At 51.5% G+C, this 17,483-nt stretch overlaps 1 protein-coding gene across 2 annotated transcripts in view; it reads right to left on the bottom strand.

Annotated features, from left to right (window-relative positions):
- RAMP1 (receptor activity modifying protein 1) overlaps positions 1 to 17,483 on the bottom strand; it is a 48,130-nt gene that overhangs the window by 11,508 nt on the left and 19,139 nt on the right. The window contains exons 2-3 of one of the 2 annotated variants that reach the window (XM_053598139.1): positions 15,127 to 15,265; positions 13,969 to 14,699 (exon numbers count right to left, since the gene is read on the bottom strand). In XM_053598139.1, coding sequence (XP_053454114.1) covers positions 14,444 to 14,699; positions 15,127 to 15,265 — 395 coding nt within the window. In that variant the 3' untranslated portion in view covers positions 13,969 to 14,443. Of the gene's footprint in view, positions 1 to 13,968; positions 14,700 to 15,126; positions 15,266 to 17,483 lie in introns of those variants that run through there. The other variant, XM_053598138.1, reaches the window with a different exon arrangement.

The raw sequence follows: 17,483 nt of genomic DNA, 5'->3' as shown, positions 1-17,483 counted from the left end.
CTGGGCCGTCAGATGAAACGCTGCTTTAAAATTCAGTGGGTATCCCAGGAAAGTCACAGACTGTCCTGTGCTGGCACCAGTATCTGGGCCTGGCAGGGGTGCTCTGTGCCTGCACTGATCCTGGCCCAGGGTCTGAGAACACTTGGGAGCCCTGCAGGCTCACTGAACCCCCAGGAGATTTCCTGGGACCCCTATGGGGACACCCAGGTCTAGCTGCACAGTGCTGTATGTGGTGGGACTGGGATGGTACATGAGCCTGCTGGGCCTAAGAGCTCCCAGCTCATGAGGACATGGCTGTGACATGTGTCCAAGCCTCAGGGTCAGGCATGACAGCTGGGACACTATATTTGGATGCAAACACCCTGGAGATAGTATCCTTATCCTTGAAGCAATGCTGGTAGCTAGAAGGACCCAAAGGACACTCTGCCCTCCCTCCCCGAGCAATGCATTGCCTCCCTCATGCCACTGAATCCCGCTGGGACCCCAGAGGATGCCCCCCTGGGCTGGCCTCTCCCACGAATCCTAGCAACTGGCCACTTCTGTCCCAGAGACCCCATCCCAGCTCAGGGCAACATCAGGTGCGGCAGAAGGGCCCTGCACATTCCACATAACACAGTACTTACTGTGAGTGGGGCTTCAAGGAGTCACTTATTACTGACCTTTGATGTTTTCACCCTTAAAATAGGTACAGTGGTCCCTGGCAGACAGAAGGGACCCCGGGGGCCCTCAACAGCCTTCCCAGGGCCCCGCAAGTCTCTGGCTCACATAGTCCTGGGTAAGTGTCTGGCTCTCACCCACCCGCCTCTGCACAAAAGCCCCATGTGTGTGGGCAGTTCTCGGCCTCCTGTCTTCCTCTTGAATCCACAGAGTTGGTAGGACCCCTCTGCAGAGAATACCATTTACATGTAGAACTTGTCACCAGGCCTTGCGTGGAACAAGCTGTCAGAGGTGCTAGGAAGGACTGGCTTGTGCCATCAGATGTGCAGGGCCCTGGCCAGTGTGGGGCACAGAGACATCACGCCGTGGCCTTGCTCAGGATGTGAACCAGGCAGGGAGTCCAAACCCCACTGAGGTTGTTACATGGAGCAAGAGCTGACCACTGTCCCTCAGGAAACCCTGACCTTGGGGTGAAGCCCAGGTGGCCTCCAGGTTGAGACCCAGCTGGGGGTGGGCACAGCAGAGGGCACAGGGGTGGGCTGGAGAGCAGGGAGTGGTCAAAGCCACCAGGAGGGGAGACAGGTGGTGGCTTCTCTGTGCCCTCACAGCTTTCTGTCCCGTCCTCACTCCTGGCAGAAGCACACACCAGCTAGCAGAGTGCCCTGACATCGGGCTGGAGCTGGAGGTGCCAGTCCCCACCAGGGGGCTGAACCAAGGGAGGATTGGGCCGGGGGCTGTGGCCCCAGAAGAGAGAAGGTCCTGTCTTGCTGGGTCCTGAGTGGCCAGCACCACTGGCCACGTGCCCACTAATTCCTTAGCACACAGCTGCTGAGCTGAGTCAAGTATCTGGGTTCTGAAGGCCTCCATGGTACCGAGGTGCCCTTTCCTAACCTCTTAAAGGAGAACCATCTCCAGGCAGGGGTGGAGATGGGCTACCCTGTCCCCCTGGGATGGCAGCACTTTGTCTTGCCTCCTGCGAACACGTGTCCATCATTGCATTTTTGAATGAGCCAACGCACAATGGGAAGCCACCATACCCCCTGCAAGGGCGATGCTTCCGGCCATCCACGGTGGCTTTTCCTGAGCTGAATTCAAAGCCACTATAGACACAAGCCTTGAAGCAGCCCCAGTGTCCCGGCAGGACACTGAAAAATAAGTGTTGTGGGGACCCATAGAGCCCCAGACCCTATCTGGCTTTTAGGATGGAGGGGTAACATGGTGGTCTCACTTCCCACCTGGGTCCACCTGGGGAGGGGAATTCAGGCAGTGGTGCTGCCTGGCACAGCCCTCCCTGGTGGTCCTAGCGGCCCAGAGTCTGAGGACATGTGGCATGAGAGTTGCCTAAACGCCCTTTCGCAGGTGGTCCTGTCCCTGCCTCCTTTCAGGCTGCCACCCCCACCCCACAACGGCTGAACTCTGGCCTCCCCAAAAGAGTTTACTCAGTATGCCCAATCGGTCTGGGGATAAAGGAAACTTGAGCTCATCGTATTAGTATCAATGGCAATATCCTAGTTACGAACTGCTGTACTAAAGAAAATAAAAATAGAATAACTAAAAAAACCCATCCAGAAAGATATAACAAGTAGAGGTGGAAATAGTGTGAGATACGGCAGATGGCAAAGGACATACGGAATTATGGGGGCAGGGGGGTCTAGGGGCTCCAGGAAGCAGGTCCTGAGTCCTTAGTTAATGGGGCAAGAAACATCTGGGTCCTCCAAGACCCAGGTAGGAACTGCAGTGACAATAAAGCCCCCAAGTGTAACAAAGTCATTGCAAAACTAGTTCTCACAAAATTTTAAACTAAAAGGAATACTGCAAGCAACCGCGCCAGAAAGGAGGTTGTATTTAAAAAATACACAGAAATCAAAAAAATCACTTCTGCTTTCTCTGGTGACAAAATACACACCCAGAGACAAGGGGACAATGTCTAGAGGAGCTTCCAAGGGGCAGGCTGTCCCTGAAGACTCGTCATCCTGCCAAACTGTCATTCACAGCAAAGGCAGCAGGAAGTGCCTCTGAAATGTCTGAATTCTGAGGCTGTGTTAACACAGGGATCACTCTGAGGATAGACTTCAAACAAGCTCCTGAATTTAAAAGATACATGTAAAGGGAATGATGAGGTCAAAAATAAGACATACTTAAATGAACAAATTCTCTATTTGTTAATTTGCTCGATTTGCAAAGATAAGTAAACAAGAACCCAATCAGAGCAAAGGTTGTCACCGATAAAGTATGCAAATAGTACAGCTGTCAGAAATAACGTGCAGTGTAACAAATCAAAACCAAAACAGAGGACAGAAAGAGGGAGGTTTTAGAACATTAAGGGCATCAATGACACAGACACACAGATGGAGCGAAAAAAGCCCCCAAACCCCGAGACTCCCGTTCTTTCATAGAGGGGAGGCCAAAGTGTATGGCTTGACCATGTAAAAAAATAAATACAGGAATAAGAACATGTTTCTTTCTTTCTTTTTTTTTTTTTTTTTTGAGACAGTGTCTCATTATGTCACTCTCGGTGGAGTGCCTGGTGTCATAGCTCACAGCAACCTCCAACTCTTGGGCTTAAGAGATTCTCTTGCCTCAGCCTCCCAAGTAGCTGGGACTACAGGCGCCCACCACAATCCCTGGCTATTTTTTTGTTCTAGCTGTCATTGTTGTTTGGCAGGCCCGGGCTGGATTCAAACCTGCCAGCTCCGGTGTATGGTGTATGTGGCCAGCGCCCCAGCCACTGAGCTACAGGTGCTGAGCTGAGAACACGTTTCACTAGTGGTTGACTGGAAAATAGCTTGCCAGTGATTCAATCTCATTTAAAAGAGAAAACACATAGTGTTTCAACAATAGGAAGAAAAGAAAAATAATTAGTGGCTCGGCACCTGTGGCTCAAGCGGCTAAGGCACCAGCCACATACACCTGAGCTGGCGGGTTCAAATCCAGCCTGGGCCTGCCAAACAATGACGGCTGCAACCAAAAAATAGCCAGGGATTGGGGTGGGCGCCTGTAGTCCCAGCTACTTGGGAGGTGGAGGCAGGAGAATTGCTTAAGCCCAGGAGCTGGAGGTTGCTGTGAGCTGTGATGCCACGCCACTCTACCCAGGGCGACAGCTTGAGGCTCTGTCTTTAAAAAAAGAAAAAGAATTCGCATAGCAAGATAAAAATTAGGAAGTCCAAAAACTGGAGTGCCTGAAGATTGAACCAAAAAGACAAAAACAATGTAACTTCTTTTGTCAAAGGCTGTCACTCTCCAGATGAAAAAATAAAATCTGGCAATAACTGTTTGCAAGAGAGGCAATTAAAACAAACGCAAGTAGCTAAAATGCTGGGGTTATAAGTTAATAAGAGCGAAAGAATCATTCAAAACAAAAACTATTGAAGGTGACAAGGAGGATATGATAAGAGGCACAGCTGTAGCAGCATAATTATATCAAATTGAGGTGCTCTAAAGATAGAGCAAAATGTATATATAAGAACCTGCTAGAAAAATAAAGTACAATAGAAACTATGAAAACATGATTAGAATGGAAGAACTTAATACTTCATTATCAAGTACACAAAAAATTCATACACATGTACAAAAGAGCTAAATAACAAAAGAACTCAACAAAGTCCCATTAATGGTTGTGTGTGAACTAAAACAAAATCTTAAGCTCCCCCAGCCAACTGAAAAGACCCCCTATTGGCCAAGGGGACCCCAGAAATACCCTAAAGCTGAGTTGTTGACCATGAGGAGGAGGCCAGACACGCCTCCTCACGTCCCCTCCCTTCTTGTCCTCTGTAACTCAGTGCCAGGCTGAAGGCTGTGCACGACAGAGCCTGAATCACACAAGCAGGGCCTCACCTTACCCAACATATCTGGAGAGTCTGTGTCTGGTGGCCTGTCTCTGATCAGCAGACTTCCTTCACTTAAAGCATTCGAGGACTTTGGACAAAGCTTCATTTCTTTAAGAAATCACAAACAAAAGAAACTTTAAGCCCACCTATACCCCTCTAAGTCCCTGCATTCAAGATGTCCTGCCTGTTTAGGCCAATGTTTGCCTTCATGTACTGATTTATGACTTTACGTGTAACTTCTGTCTCCCCAGAACATACAACACAAACCAGAACCCAACCACGGTGAGTCCACTTGCTCAAGGAATCTTGGGCACGGCTCTGGGCCATGGTCCTCATACTTGGCTCAGAATTAAGCTCTTTAAATTATTTTACACAGTTTGAGTTATTTTCTTTTGACAGTGTTTTGATGGAATTGAACAGAATGAACAGAGAAAATATTTCATTTTCATTTATTCACGGTATGTTCACAAAAGATAATCATATATAGAAGGTCTCAAAGAAAACCTCTAAAAATGTGAAAGCAGAAATTATTCACACTACCGTCTCTCTGTACATCAAAAGAAGAGACTAAGAACAGAGTGAAATCTGTGACAGTGTGCCATGACACACGCATTGAAAATCACTGATCTGTGAGAATTAAGATATACTTACCCAAGGAAAAAACTGTCTAGAAGGCAGTAAAAAAAAAAAACAAAACAAAAAACAAACCGGACTTTCAAAATCTATAGTAACTGATGAATAAGGGACTTGGAGAAAAACACCATAGCTTTAAATGCCTTTATATGTTAAAAAGGTAGGAAAAAAAGATGAAATATCTATATTATATCTTAGGAAAGAAGCAATTGTTTTAAAAAGGGAAAAAAATAGAAATAATATTTATATGAAGAAAGTACATTCAATTAAAAAGTGGATGACATCATTTTCTTTTGATGAAGTGTCATCTAAAGAAAGAAAAAAGGAAAAGAAGGAAAGCAGAGACAAAACAGAAGCAGAGGTATAAACTTGAATAAATAGGACATCAGATGCTTAAAGAAATACTGTACATCAGTATGTGTCAGTGAATTGAGAGGCCTGAGAGGACCAAAGAAGCACAGATAAAATATAAACATTAAGACATAGAAAATCAAAATAAATCAATAGTGGAAAAGCCAGACAGGGAAATCCCCCAAACCGTCCAGACATGTTGGTTTTAGTGGTGAATAAAATTTCACCACTTAGTGGTGAATTTCACCATTTAGTGGTGAATGCAAATTTCTAAAGAACGAGTAATGCTCACAAATTATTTCCCATCTTAACTCTAATGGGCAGCTAGCAAATATATTCCATTAGGCAAATGTGACCCTGATCCTAAGACCTGATTAAGGAAACACATAAAAAGGAAAACCAGGAATGGTCAATGAAACAAAACGTCTATACTAACTATCGGGAGGAATCTGAGGCTTACGGTTTGCACAGTGGGACCTGTGCCCAGGTGGGACACCAGGCTTGGTCCACAAGGTCCGTGATGGTTTTTGTATTAATTGCTAAAAAGCAGTTTCTACTAAGAAAGTAACAACCCACCAAAGTAGGCCAGCTGACAACTCTCAGGACACCTAAAGGCTCACCCCCCAAAGGAAGGACTCTTAGAGGGCAGGGATTCCCAAGTTGACTAATTGAATGAAAGTCATGGCTTATTAATTTGGCTGTTTCAAATAGAATCTCAATGACTTTTCCTTTTTTTTTTTTTTTTTTGCAGTTTTTTGGCTGAAGCTGGGTTTGAACCCGCCACCTCTGGCATATGGGGCCAGCGTCCTATTCCTTTGAGTCACAGGTGCCACCCAGAATCTCAATGACTTTTCAAGGAATCTGGCAAAATGATGCTTAAGTTCTTTTGACAAAACAGGCATAAAATGTATCAAAGAAAGCAAAACAATATAAAGAAAATTGTAGAAAATGCTGTAGAGCCATGGTAATTTAAACAATGTGGTGTGATCCAGAACATAAATAAAAATTAATTGAAATAGACTAAAATACACACAAGATGTTGTGTGTTAAACTAAGCGTAATGAGACAACGGAGTCAGGAGATGTGATTTAACAAATTATGTTAGGATGGAAATAAATTTTAATATATGTCTGCCCATTATGTTGATATAAATATTATCATAAAACACAGAACTATGAAGAAACAGGACGTAACACCGTGGCCATCTGACTCTGTGGACAGGAAGCACAGAGGTCAGCAGGCACCAACCTCTGAGGACCTGAGTGTGTTAGCTGATTTACTAAAACACAGAAAGTAAACATCAAAGTCAACACAAATGAAATAAGAAAATACTTAGAACATAATGGCAAATATAGTGGAACCCCTGTGAGTTGACCACTAAGGGACTGTAGCAAACTGGTCAACATGTGGAGGTGGTCACCATAAGGAACTAAGCCTACAGGTACATGTGGTGCGTGTCCCATCTGTGAAAACTGGGTCACCGTAAGGAGGTGGTCAGTGTAGGGAATGGGTCCACTGTGGAGGTTCACTATAGTTAATAGCTACACTATTCAAGGATTTGTAAAAGAGCATTAAAAATACCTGGGTACATGAGAAATCTCTGTACTTTCCTCTCAGTTTAGCCGTGAGCTTCAAACTGCTCTAAAAAATAAAGTCTTTAAAAAAGGGAAAAACCTAAAAAAGGGAAAAACCAAAAAAAAAAAAGAAAAAAATGTACTGACTCAAAGGACAAATAGGAAAGGTCATGGTGAGGTAATCTGCACTTGAGAAGAAACAGATTGAAGATAATTGCAGGAGATCAGGTCAACTTTCCTAAAATCAGAGATGTGCACATTAAAACACAAGAGGAAATCACATTAAAACTTGCAAAACTCAAGTGACTTGCCCCATGAGCAAACTTCAGTGACCCCTAAGTGCTTTTTTATAATACTCTTCCTTAACTACCTACTTGACCTTTTGAGTTGTTTCCCAGAAATGGTGGATTTTCTGGGAAAGAAGCTGAGATTCTGAAGCCCCTGAAAAACTTCCTGATGCCAAGATTCGCAACTCTCCACACCCCTACAACACGCGTGGCCCCATGTTAGTCACAGCAGACCTGCCCCCAGGCCCTCGCCCCTCCTTTAGGAGCCACGATCCTGTTACTCATGCAGATTCTCTTGGCAAGACATCCGTCCTATTACAACACTCCCTTCTCCCTCGGTTGGCAACCCTCATTCTCTCAGCAACTGGATCTTTGTGCGATGGCCAAAGTCAGACCTAAGGTGAAACCCCTTTGCTGTTTTGATAAAACAGTAGAATCTCCACAAACGCAGTGCCTGTGAACCTATGAGGAAGTATCTTCCTATATTGCAGGTAGTGTTAGCGATGTTCTTTAGAAGAGCAGAACCTATTCAGGACCACAGAGTGTTCACAGTACATGCTACAGTAAGCACACGTGCAAGAATGATTTCTCCCAGGAATTTTTAAACGAAGAAGGGGACATATGTACACAGGTTTTTATGGTGGCATCCCTTAGCTTACAACAGCAAGAACCCGGAAATGGCTCCACCGGCAGAGGCACGGTCACAATGCGCTAATTTGGCCTTCCTGCTTGCACCTGGCCCTGGAAGTGATGGTGGCTTCTCTATTTTTTGATGGAGACAGGAAGCTGGGAGAAGAGGGAACTTAGACCTAAGGCCAAGTCCTGCAAGATACCCAGAGCCCTCCAAATACACATGGGGAAGGCTGCTGTCACGCTGAGCCACCGCTTCCTGGAGGCCTCCTCACAGGAGTCCCAGCACGGCCCTGTCCTTGCCTGTGCTTGGGAGATGTCTGCCAACAAAATGATGAATGGACAGATCCTGGGAGGTGCCTAAACGGGGCCTGGGGGTGGGGTGAGGGTCAGCGTCAGGAAGGGACATCAGTCACCACCCCTGCCCGCTCGCTGCCCACTGTGTCCACTGAGCACATTGTCATCATCCTTCCCACTGCGCCTGCCTTGCTGGGCAGCTGCCAGTGTGAGCAATCCCAGCCTGTGTCCCAGGACAGCCAAGTGCTGTGCGCACAGCCAGGATGGTTCTAGGGCTTTGGGGGCGGATAATGGACAGTAGTGTTCACCACCCCCACCAGGGGACACAGCCCACCCGTCCACCCTTCTGCTCACAGTGGGATCGGCTTAGTGTTTCCCCATTTCTGGCCTTTTCTCTGGTGACAGGCAAGCCTGCTGTCATCGCACACAGACCAAGGAGGATGTGAAACTGGGCAGCTGATCTCCTGGTGGGAAGAGACGGTACTGTGGGCTCAGGGCCTTCAGTGCTAAGTTACCACTGTGCCCTCCCCCAGGGCCAGAAGGCTTGGTGCCCCAGAGATGGAGTGGGGCTGAGGACAACACAGGGGCCCCTGGGTGTGGAGGGCGGGAGGCAGGTCTCCCTAGACATGTTTCTCTAGGAGCTTTCTGAGAACCAAAGTGGGGTTCCTCTTCCCCTACCCCTCCAGAGTCTACAGCCGGCAGGTGGGTACCCCTGGAACTCCTGTGGAGAGGGATGCAGGGTGCTGAGTGAGGCAGCCCCTCGCTGCTGGCTGGCAGCACCAACACCAGTGGGTTCCAAGGTGGCTGCCAAGGGTTCTGGGCCCAGCTCGGGTTTATTCCTCCTGCTGAAACCCAGCAACATAGGTGGTCCCCGCCTTGCCACTTGTGCACACCAGAGATGTGGGTCAAGGTAAATGAAACAGCGGAGGGGGCTCTGGGATGGGCCTCAGCAGATGTCCTCTGCCCCAGCCATGAGCTGCGTCTACAACTCTTCCCGGTCGAGATACAACACCCCAGCTGATGCCTGTGTTGGCACAGGAGTGATGTCCTCAGCAGAGCCAGTCTGGTGTCTCTAGGAGAGGGCAGGGCTCTTCCTGGTACAGCCCCGCCTCCTCTGCTCCTTCCCGCCTCATTAGGCCGTGGCCTGGCATCTGTGGGGACCTGGTCCTTGGGCCTCTTCCTGCTCCTTTCACCTCCCTACAGGGCTGGCCGTCACCCTGAAGGCCCCAAGACACCCTGAGTCGGCAGCCAGACCTCTAGGTAGTGGACATGTGCTCTGGAAACACTGGAAGTATGCTCCTACCCAGCTGGGCAAGGGGTGGGGAGTGGGCTTCTGCACCAGGTCTCCCCCCACAAGAAGTGGCTTTGTGCCCTGTGCAGACCCATGATGGGCAGCCTTGGCCTGGGCAGCACCCCCCTTCCCATCCTCTGAGGCCTGGCTGTGCTGGGGAGCCTTCCGTGATCTTTCTTTGGAACTCACTCTCCTACCAGTGCACAGAGGGAGGTCAGTACTACAGCCACCAGAACACACATGTGACTCCAGGGCTGTGGGCATGTCCTAAGTTCCAGGGCAGATGCCTGAATGACCAGTCCCTGAGGGTACTTCTGGCAGCCCCAGCCCTGCTCTAAAGCTCCTAAACATGTAGAATAGACTCAGGAAGACGGGGGCCTGGCCAGGAGGGGCCATGCTGCTGGAAGGACTCTGGCAATTGGCCCCCCAAGACCTTGGTGAGACAGCCTACCTCAGCAGGACCCCAGGGAGGATGATGCGCCTGCTGGCCTGAAGGGCTCTCGTGATTTAACAAGATGCCTCCTTCTCAGTTCCTGTTGAAATTCAAAACAAAAGCAGCTGTTCCAACGTTGTTGCTGTGTTCTGAAGAATTTCCTGACTTGACTCTTTTAGCAGGGACACAAAGGAGGCTCTTTGTTCCAAACGCAAGTTGGAGATGTGGCAGGCCCAGGGCAGACCCACAGTGGGTCAGTGCACCCTGCCCTCACCAGTGGTCTTCTGGAATGAGACGTCATGCTTCCTGCTCGCGATCTCAGCAACAGCACCATCGCTGCACTCTGAACACGTGTCTTGCGTTCTTCAGTTAACACATGGGCAGCCACTGCTCCCTGGGGCCCGGACCTTCTCCCCCATGATTGGGCAGCTAGGCCAGGCCACTGGGCCCTTCTTCGCCCAGCACGGGTACCCTGGGCCTGGGACTCAGGACTGTATGTGGAAGTTGAGTGGAGCTGAGGCTGGAACAGCAGTGTTTATAAAGCTTTAGGGCAGACGGAAGGAGGTGCTGACTGGCATGAGGGTAGAGCAGGGTTCTTAGGGGCCTGCTGAACTCTCATGGCCCAGCACGGTGGACACCAGCCCTGTGCCCCGGCATCTCCCTTGCCCCTGACAGCTTTCTCCTGCTCTACACGACACCTCAGACATGGAAGCTGTACAGGAAAGGGGAGCAGAGGTGTCCCTTTCTTTTAAATCACAGAAAATCCGATGTGTGGCATCCTAAAACCGACATTCTGTAGTTGAGTCCAGGCATGTTCTAGATTCTTCTCTGCTGTGCTCTCCTTCCCCAACACCCACAGGAAGGTTTCTGGACATGAGAGTTCCTGTGACGCATTTTCCACATTCTGTACCTTCCAAATTAGACAAGAGTCACAGCTAATGCACTAGATTACATTACGTGTCCATTAGCAGACCAGGGCAGCCGTGCAGTGAGATGACTGCCCACTCAGTGGGGCCGCGCTGAGCTCACCCACCTGCTCCGCAGGGCCCTGTTCAGTGCAGCTGGGTAGGAGACACTCAGCCCTCGAGAAAGGACTCAGGAATAACCCCCAGTCATCCTTACAGCAACCCAACAATATCCACCTGTCCAGGCAATGCATCAAAGGGACAGGGGGTCGGGAGGTCGAGTGGGGGTCATGGTCATGCTGGCCTTGCGGACATGAATGCAGACCCATGCTGGGCAGCTGTGGTCAGAGCAGGCTTCAGCCATCGCAAACTCTGAAAATGCAAAAGCAAAGTGGGCCTACAGTCCAAGGCAGGCCCCTCAAAAACGTCTACTGTCCTCCGGTTGGAATGTGGCCTGAATGTTCTCAGCAGCCCTTTGCTCTCACTGGGGAAATTTCTATTTTTAAGCCACAACACACTGTGGTTCTGAGAAGCCCCTTCTGAATATCTGAAGACTTCCACCTGATGTCCCAAATGAGGCAGGGCTCCTGAGTCCTCCCCTCTGTCTGCTGGACCAGAGCCCGGAGAATTTGCTGGCACGAATGTGTCCCAATGCTCCTGCGTGTGGGTCCCACAAAGGGCCGGCTGGCTCGCTGTGGAAGGTGAGTTCCCTATGACATGCAGTTGTTGTTAAAGCCGATCTCTGATTTCAGGGGGCCCAGAAGCTTCCTTCTGCCATATCCAGAGCCAGCTACAGGCTCAGCCCAGGCCGCCAGGACAGCTATGACCTCAGGTAGCAGGAATGTGGGGCTCTGGCTCTGGTGGCTCCTGCCTTTGGGGTCCCCCGTGATCCCTCCAGGGTCCTCTTCTCTGTCCACCTAGACCCCCACATCTCCACTGCTCCAGGAGACTGGAAAGGCTGCCCTTGACCCAAGCACCGGGCTTAGCATATTGGTGCAAATGGACTGTGGCGGCCCGTGGGACACTGGCCGGGCTGAGATGGCACCTGAAGACTGGTGTCCACCTCCCAGGAGGCCAGAGTTGCACGAAGGCAGGGCATCCCCACACTCCCGGGGATCAGGAGAGAGCCGCCAGCTACTAGGTGAGGCCCTGGGCAGACAAAGCAGGGATTTGGGCAGTTCTGCCTCCTCAGACTGTCGTCTCGAGACAGGGTGACTTAGTGCTCTGTGCGAAGCTGGGCAGCCAGTGAGCGCTCGATACACGCTAGCTGTAATAAGCTGTGGGGGACTGGGGTGAGGGATAGTTAAACATTCAGTAAGTGGCGAGGACCCACTCTGGAGAAGAATTAATATAGATACAAATAATATGAGGAAGGTTTGAAAAAGGGACTATATTTGGAAAGGTACAGACAGGCAAAGTGCGCAGGGAAACTCTACATGACAAAGGCGGCATCTCCGATCACTGGGGGTAAAGATGGACTTTTAAATAAATGGGGCTACTGCGTGGCCCATCCGGAGAAAGATACAATTTGATTCCTAGTTCACACCGTACACAGAACAAACTCCAGATAGCACAGGGCTTTGGTGCAAGCAAAGGAGGCAGATGAGCTAAAAGGAGTATGGAGGGCCCCTCTTTGACCCTAGCGTGGAGGACAGCTTTCCAAGGACTCAGACCCAAAGGGGAGGAACGTTTGGTGGGTCTGACCACAGGCATGGCAACAGAAACACCCAAGTCCGAAGACAACCATCAAACTAGGAGAAAAAACTTCACCCGTATCAGAGACGAAGGACTCACGTCTCATTTCACATACAAAGAGCTCCTTAAAAGGGGCCAGAAACCTGACAGAAAATGGAAAGACAGGGACAAATCAAAGAGCGAAAATAGAAGAAAGGCCCTTGGACACATGAAAGATGCCCAGACTCCCTGGTAATGTGAGAAATGCAGGTTAACAGAGCACAGAATGCCACTCCTCACTAACCACACAGTGAGGACCCTGACGTCTGTGCTGCTGGTAAAATGGGACTGGTTAAGCCTCCTGGGGCGACACAGCCCTACTTTCTGACCCAGTGGCTCCCATTCAGGGCATGTCTATCCTGAAGACAGCTGCAGCACTGCCAAGCCCCCGGCACAGGCCGCCCTTCCCAACACTGTCCGCACGTGGAGGACGCAGTCACGGGAAACAGCTGAAACACTCTGCACAGCGGCTCACTGCACGGCGTGGAAACCAACGAGGACGCTCTCTGTCCTCTGCTGCAATTTCCAGCATATACTGTTAAGTGAAAAGGAAAACACACCAGAGTGTAAAATAGTATCATGTGTAGACTGTCCTTTATGTGAGACAGAAGGGGACATGAGAAAAACCGTATACATCTGCTCCCTTGTACAAAAGAGATACGGGAAGGAAACACCAGAAACTAACCAGAATAGTTGTCCACTGGACGTGGGTGGGAACCAAATGCCAGGAATGAGAGAGGTGGGAAAGGGGGTGCAGGGGGTGGGGAAAGGGCAGCTCTCTGAGCACACCTTGGAGCCTCAGAGCTTGGAGCTTCAGCACCACGGTGTGATGTGATTTTGTGTTGCCCTGGCTGAGCCATGGTGCCTGGTTATCCACCCTCAGATGTCACTGTGGGCTATTCTGGAGATGTGGGTGACATCTCCACTCAACCGCCTTGAGGAAATGGCCCTGGATGGTGTGTGTGTGGGGGGCCCCTTTAGTCAACATGCCTTAATTAGCTAAGAAACTCTGTCTCAAGAATGTTGCAAACTGGCTGGGCACAGTGGCTCACACCTGTAATCCTAGTACTCTGGGAGACCAAGATGGGTGGATTGCCTGAGCTCACAAGTTCCAGACCAGCCTGAACCAGAGTGAGACCTCATCTTTAAAAATACCTGGGCGTTGTGGCGGGGCCTATAATCCCAGCTACTTAGGAGGCTGAGGCAAAAGAATTGCTTAAGTCCAAGAGTTTGAGGTTGCTGTAAGCTGTGATGCCAGGGCACTCTACAGAGGGCAACAAAGTAAGACTGTCTCAAAAAAAAATGCTACAAATTATTTTGATTTTTTTATTAAATAAAATTCCCAGCATTCTCCCCATCCTGTTACCAGCTGTGTTGCCACCATAGGGCTCTAACGGGGGCAAGTGCTCTTTGCCCCAAGACATAACCTCACTTCCTTCAGAGTGTGGCCTGTGCTGCCAGCTGCCCTCCCCAGGCCTCATGGGGCAATCCATCCACGCCAATCAGCGATTGTCCACAGAAAGCAGGTGGAGGGTGCTTTCCCAGGGCCCTCCGGGAGGTGCCTTCGCCGATCATAATCAGATGTGAGCTCAGTTTAAGTACAGATTACTCAGCCAAGGCAGAAGGCCAATTAGCCTAAAGAACAGGCTGTTCTCATTTGTAACAAGCTCTCACCCCTCAGATTCTAACTCTTGATTCCTTTCTCAGCCTGGAAAATGAGACCCTGAAGCCTTGAAGCAGCCTTGAGTATGGCAGGGGAGGAGATCCCGCTGCGGGCACCCCAGGTGCGAGGTGGAAGGGGGCTCCTTGGTCAGTTGTATCCTCTCAGGGGCCCTGAGCTCTGCCTGCAGGAGGACGTGGCTCCTGGGAGGAGAAAGACAGGGCTCGTGTCCACCCCCTCAGTGAGAGAAGAGGATACACTGGGGCTAAGCCGTCATAGTGCCTGGCCTCATGGACCTGCAGATGGAAGGGGTGGCCCTGGGCGTGCCCCACCCCACCCTGGCCTGAGCCCCACAGGGAGGGGCTGCGAGCTCCAAGTAGGGAGCTGAATCCCACAGGGTCTGTCCGGTGAGTTCTGGACCTGTGGAAGACAGCAAAGCCAAATGTGCTTTGTGTGTGACCTTGACTGGACTCTTCCTCTGCAAGACCCTCCCCAGCCCAGCCCCAGGGTTCCCTACTCCTGAGGGGCACTGCTAACCCAGGTTCTCACCCAGGTGGGTTCCCTGGGATGTCCCCAGTACCTGGCACACAGAGGCAGAGACAAAGACTGGACATGCCATGTTCTCATCTCTGTTCCAGAAAACAGAGGAGGACCCCATGCCCGCTGAGGGGTGCCCAGGGCCTGAGAGACCGAGGGGGCAATGAGAGAGTCCCCCAGGGTGAGAAGGGCCTTCGGCAGCCTCAGTGGGGACTATGGGTGGGGTGGGAGTGACAGCCTTGGCATGACCACAGGATGTCCCTGAGGCCCGGGCTCCTGCCCCGGGGGTGCCCCAGGGGAAGGGACTTACCTGATAGTCTTGCCCCAGTGGCACCACAGCCTCTCCCCAATGGCGTCCATCCTCATCTTGAACCGGGAGAGGCAAATCTCCTGCATGAGGACACCGGATTGGGCTTCCTTGCAGGCGGTGACCAGGAAGATGTGATGGGCTGCAACAGAGATGGCAAGACTGTGACCACCAGCCCCAGGGCCCCCACCCGGGCCCACCCCAGGAGCACCACTAGGACAGGTCTCTGAGTGGTCCTTGGAGAGCGGTTCTGACCAGATGCTTCCATCATCATCACTCTGTGTCCCCACAAAGGCCCACCTTGCCTCCAAAGGCCCTGGCAGTGCCCTCACCACTTCCGGCAGGGCCAGAGGACTTCTCATGGCAGATGACAAGGCACCAACCACTGCTGTGGTTCTCCCACCACATCCACTTCACAGGTGTGGAGACCAAGGCAACAAGAACTGGCTAGGAGTGAACCCAGGTCTGCAGCCTCCACGCTTGTGGCTGACCTGCCTCAGTGTGTACCCAGGGCCAGGCCACCAGCCGGAGAGCCACTGGCACATCTCTGTCTTATTATTTGCTGGCTATAAACCAAGCTGACAAACTGAAGCACGAGCTGTGTTCATGCTCCTTCCTGACACATGTGTAAGAGCCATGGTGAGGAGTGGAGCAGCACACTGCATGAGACCAGAGCCCGCTGCTGGAGGGTGGGGTGGGGGCCGGTGGGACGGCCCCCGCCAATTCCTCCTCCGCAGACTCTCTGGGGGACAGCTGGGGTGTCTGTGTGTTCCCTGTTCAGGCCACCTTTGCCCTCCCTGGGCCTCCCTTTTTCCTCAGGCTAGGATCCTCTGCCCACAGAGCACCCTTCCTAACTGCTGGAGAGATCTGGGAGGCCAGGGCTGCACTGGGAATTCTCGGACTCCCCAGTGGTCCTTATCAGACACTGGGGGGTGGAGGTGGGAGGCGACCCTCGGTTTCCTGAGTATGGACACCAAGCTGCTTCTTACAGTCCTGGGGCCCACGGAGCCCACAGGGGCAGTGGCAGAGTGGCCCCCCAGGGAGAGGCCAGCAGCTTTGGGTAGGCAGATGAGTAGGGGGGTTAAGTTCTAGTTTCAGAATATGGCCCAGGGAGGGATGTGAACTCGAGTGACCCCTGGAACTCCAAAGTAAAATGCAGAGGAACTAGAATCAAGTCCCTGGATGTGCCAGGCACCTGCACAGCTCCTCACACACAGCTACCTTGGAGGTGGGTCTCACTATGATCATCAGTTCGCAGGGAGCACTGAGGCTTCAGAGTTCAGGAACAGGCCCCAAGTCCCACAGCAGGGCGCAGTGTAGTGCGAGCTGAACCCACGCCTCACCTCCCGAGGCCCTGCGCCAACTGGCTCCGGGCTCAAGGCTCAGGTAGACCTGGGGAGGGGGTGGGAGAGGAGAGGGGGACCAAGCAGGTGGTCTCAGAGAGGGGGTGGGCGATAGGGCCAGGGGCGTGGCCTATAGCACTGCTCCAGAGGCCCACTGGCTGGAGACAGGATGGATGACCTCACAAACTGCAGACCTGGCCATTGGCCCAGCCCCGAGCCACAAGCCCGAGAGGGGTGAACGGGAAATCTAAAGCCCTAGATGGGGCAGAAAGAGCCAGTTGTGTGAACCTACAAGAGAACAGGCAGAAAATGGTTCCTGGTTTTAGGCAACAGCCAACCAGCTGCCTTAGACAAAAGGGACAGACTGATGGGGGCTCAAGGCGTCCACGGAGGGCTGGGAGCCCAGCTGGGCACAAGGCCACGTGTGTGACGCCAGTAGCACAGGCAGTGCCCCCTGAAGTCAGCCTCTTGTGTGCTCTGCCTAGGCACCTCCAGGGACCCAACCCTGGCCAAGGCCTGTGCCTCTGGGGACCTGGGCCAGGATGGGACACAGGCAAAAGCAGTGAACCAAGGCACTCTGGGCTGGAGACTCAGACATGAACTCAGCTCATGGAAGGAATTTCAAGCCTCCTGTCCAGCTAGCTACAGGGCCATCCCTCTATCTGTCTCTCACTGCTCCCTACCTAGATGCCCTCCCCAGTAAACCCCAGGCCCCAACCTGACCTGTCCTCCAAGAGGCCGCAGCCCCCTTCACAGAGCCTCCCCTCAGCCAGTAGGTGCTTTCTTTCCTCAGAACCTTAGTGCTGCCCACTCACCTCCCACTCCTTCCTGACTCATGCATATGTCCTCCCTGGCACTGAGCTGCTCTGCACATTAACATGTCACAGGAACCAACAAATGAGCAAGCCGTACCCAACTTGATGGGTGGACGTTCTGCGGGGGAGTGAAGCATGGTGCCTCAGGCTGTCTGACTGCCATGGGCAGGCTGGTGTCTCTGGGGGCCACTTCCACATTGTA

The sequence above is a fragment of the Nycticebus coucang genome, chromosome 7 (genome assembly GCF_027406575.1).
Source record: "Nycticebus coucang isolate mNycCou1 chromosome 7, mNycCou1.pri, whole genome shotgun sequence".
Classification (NCBI taxonomy): Eukaryota; Metazoa; Chordata; class Mammalia; order Primates; family Lorisidae; genus Nycticebus; species Nycticebus coucang.
This window is presented reverse-complemented; position numbering and strand designations above follow the sequence as displayed.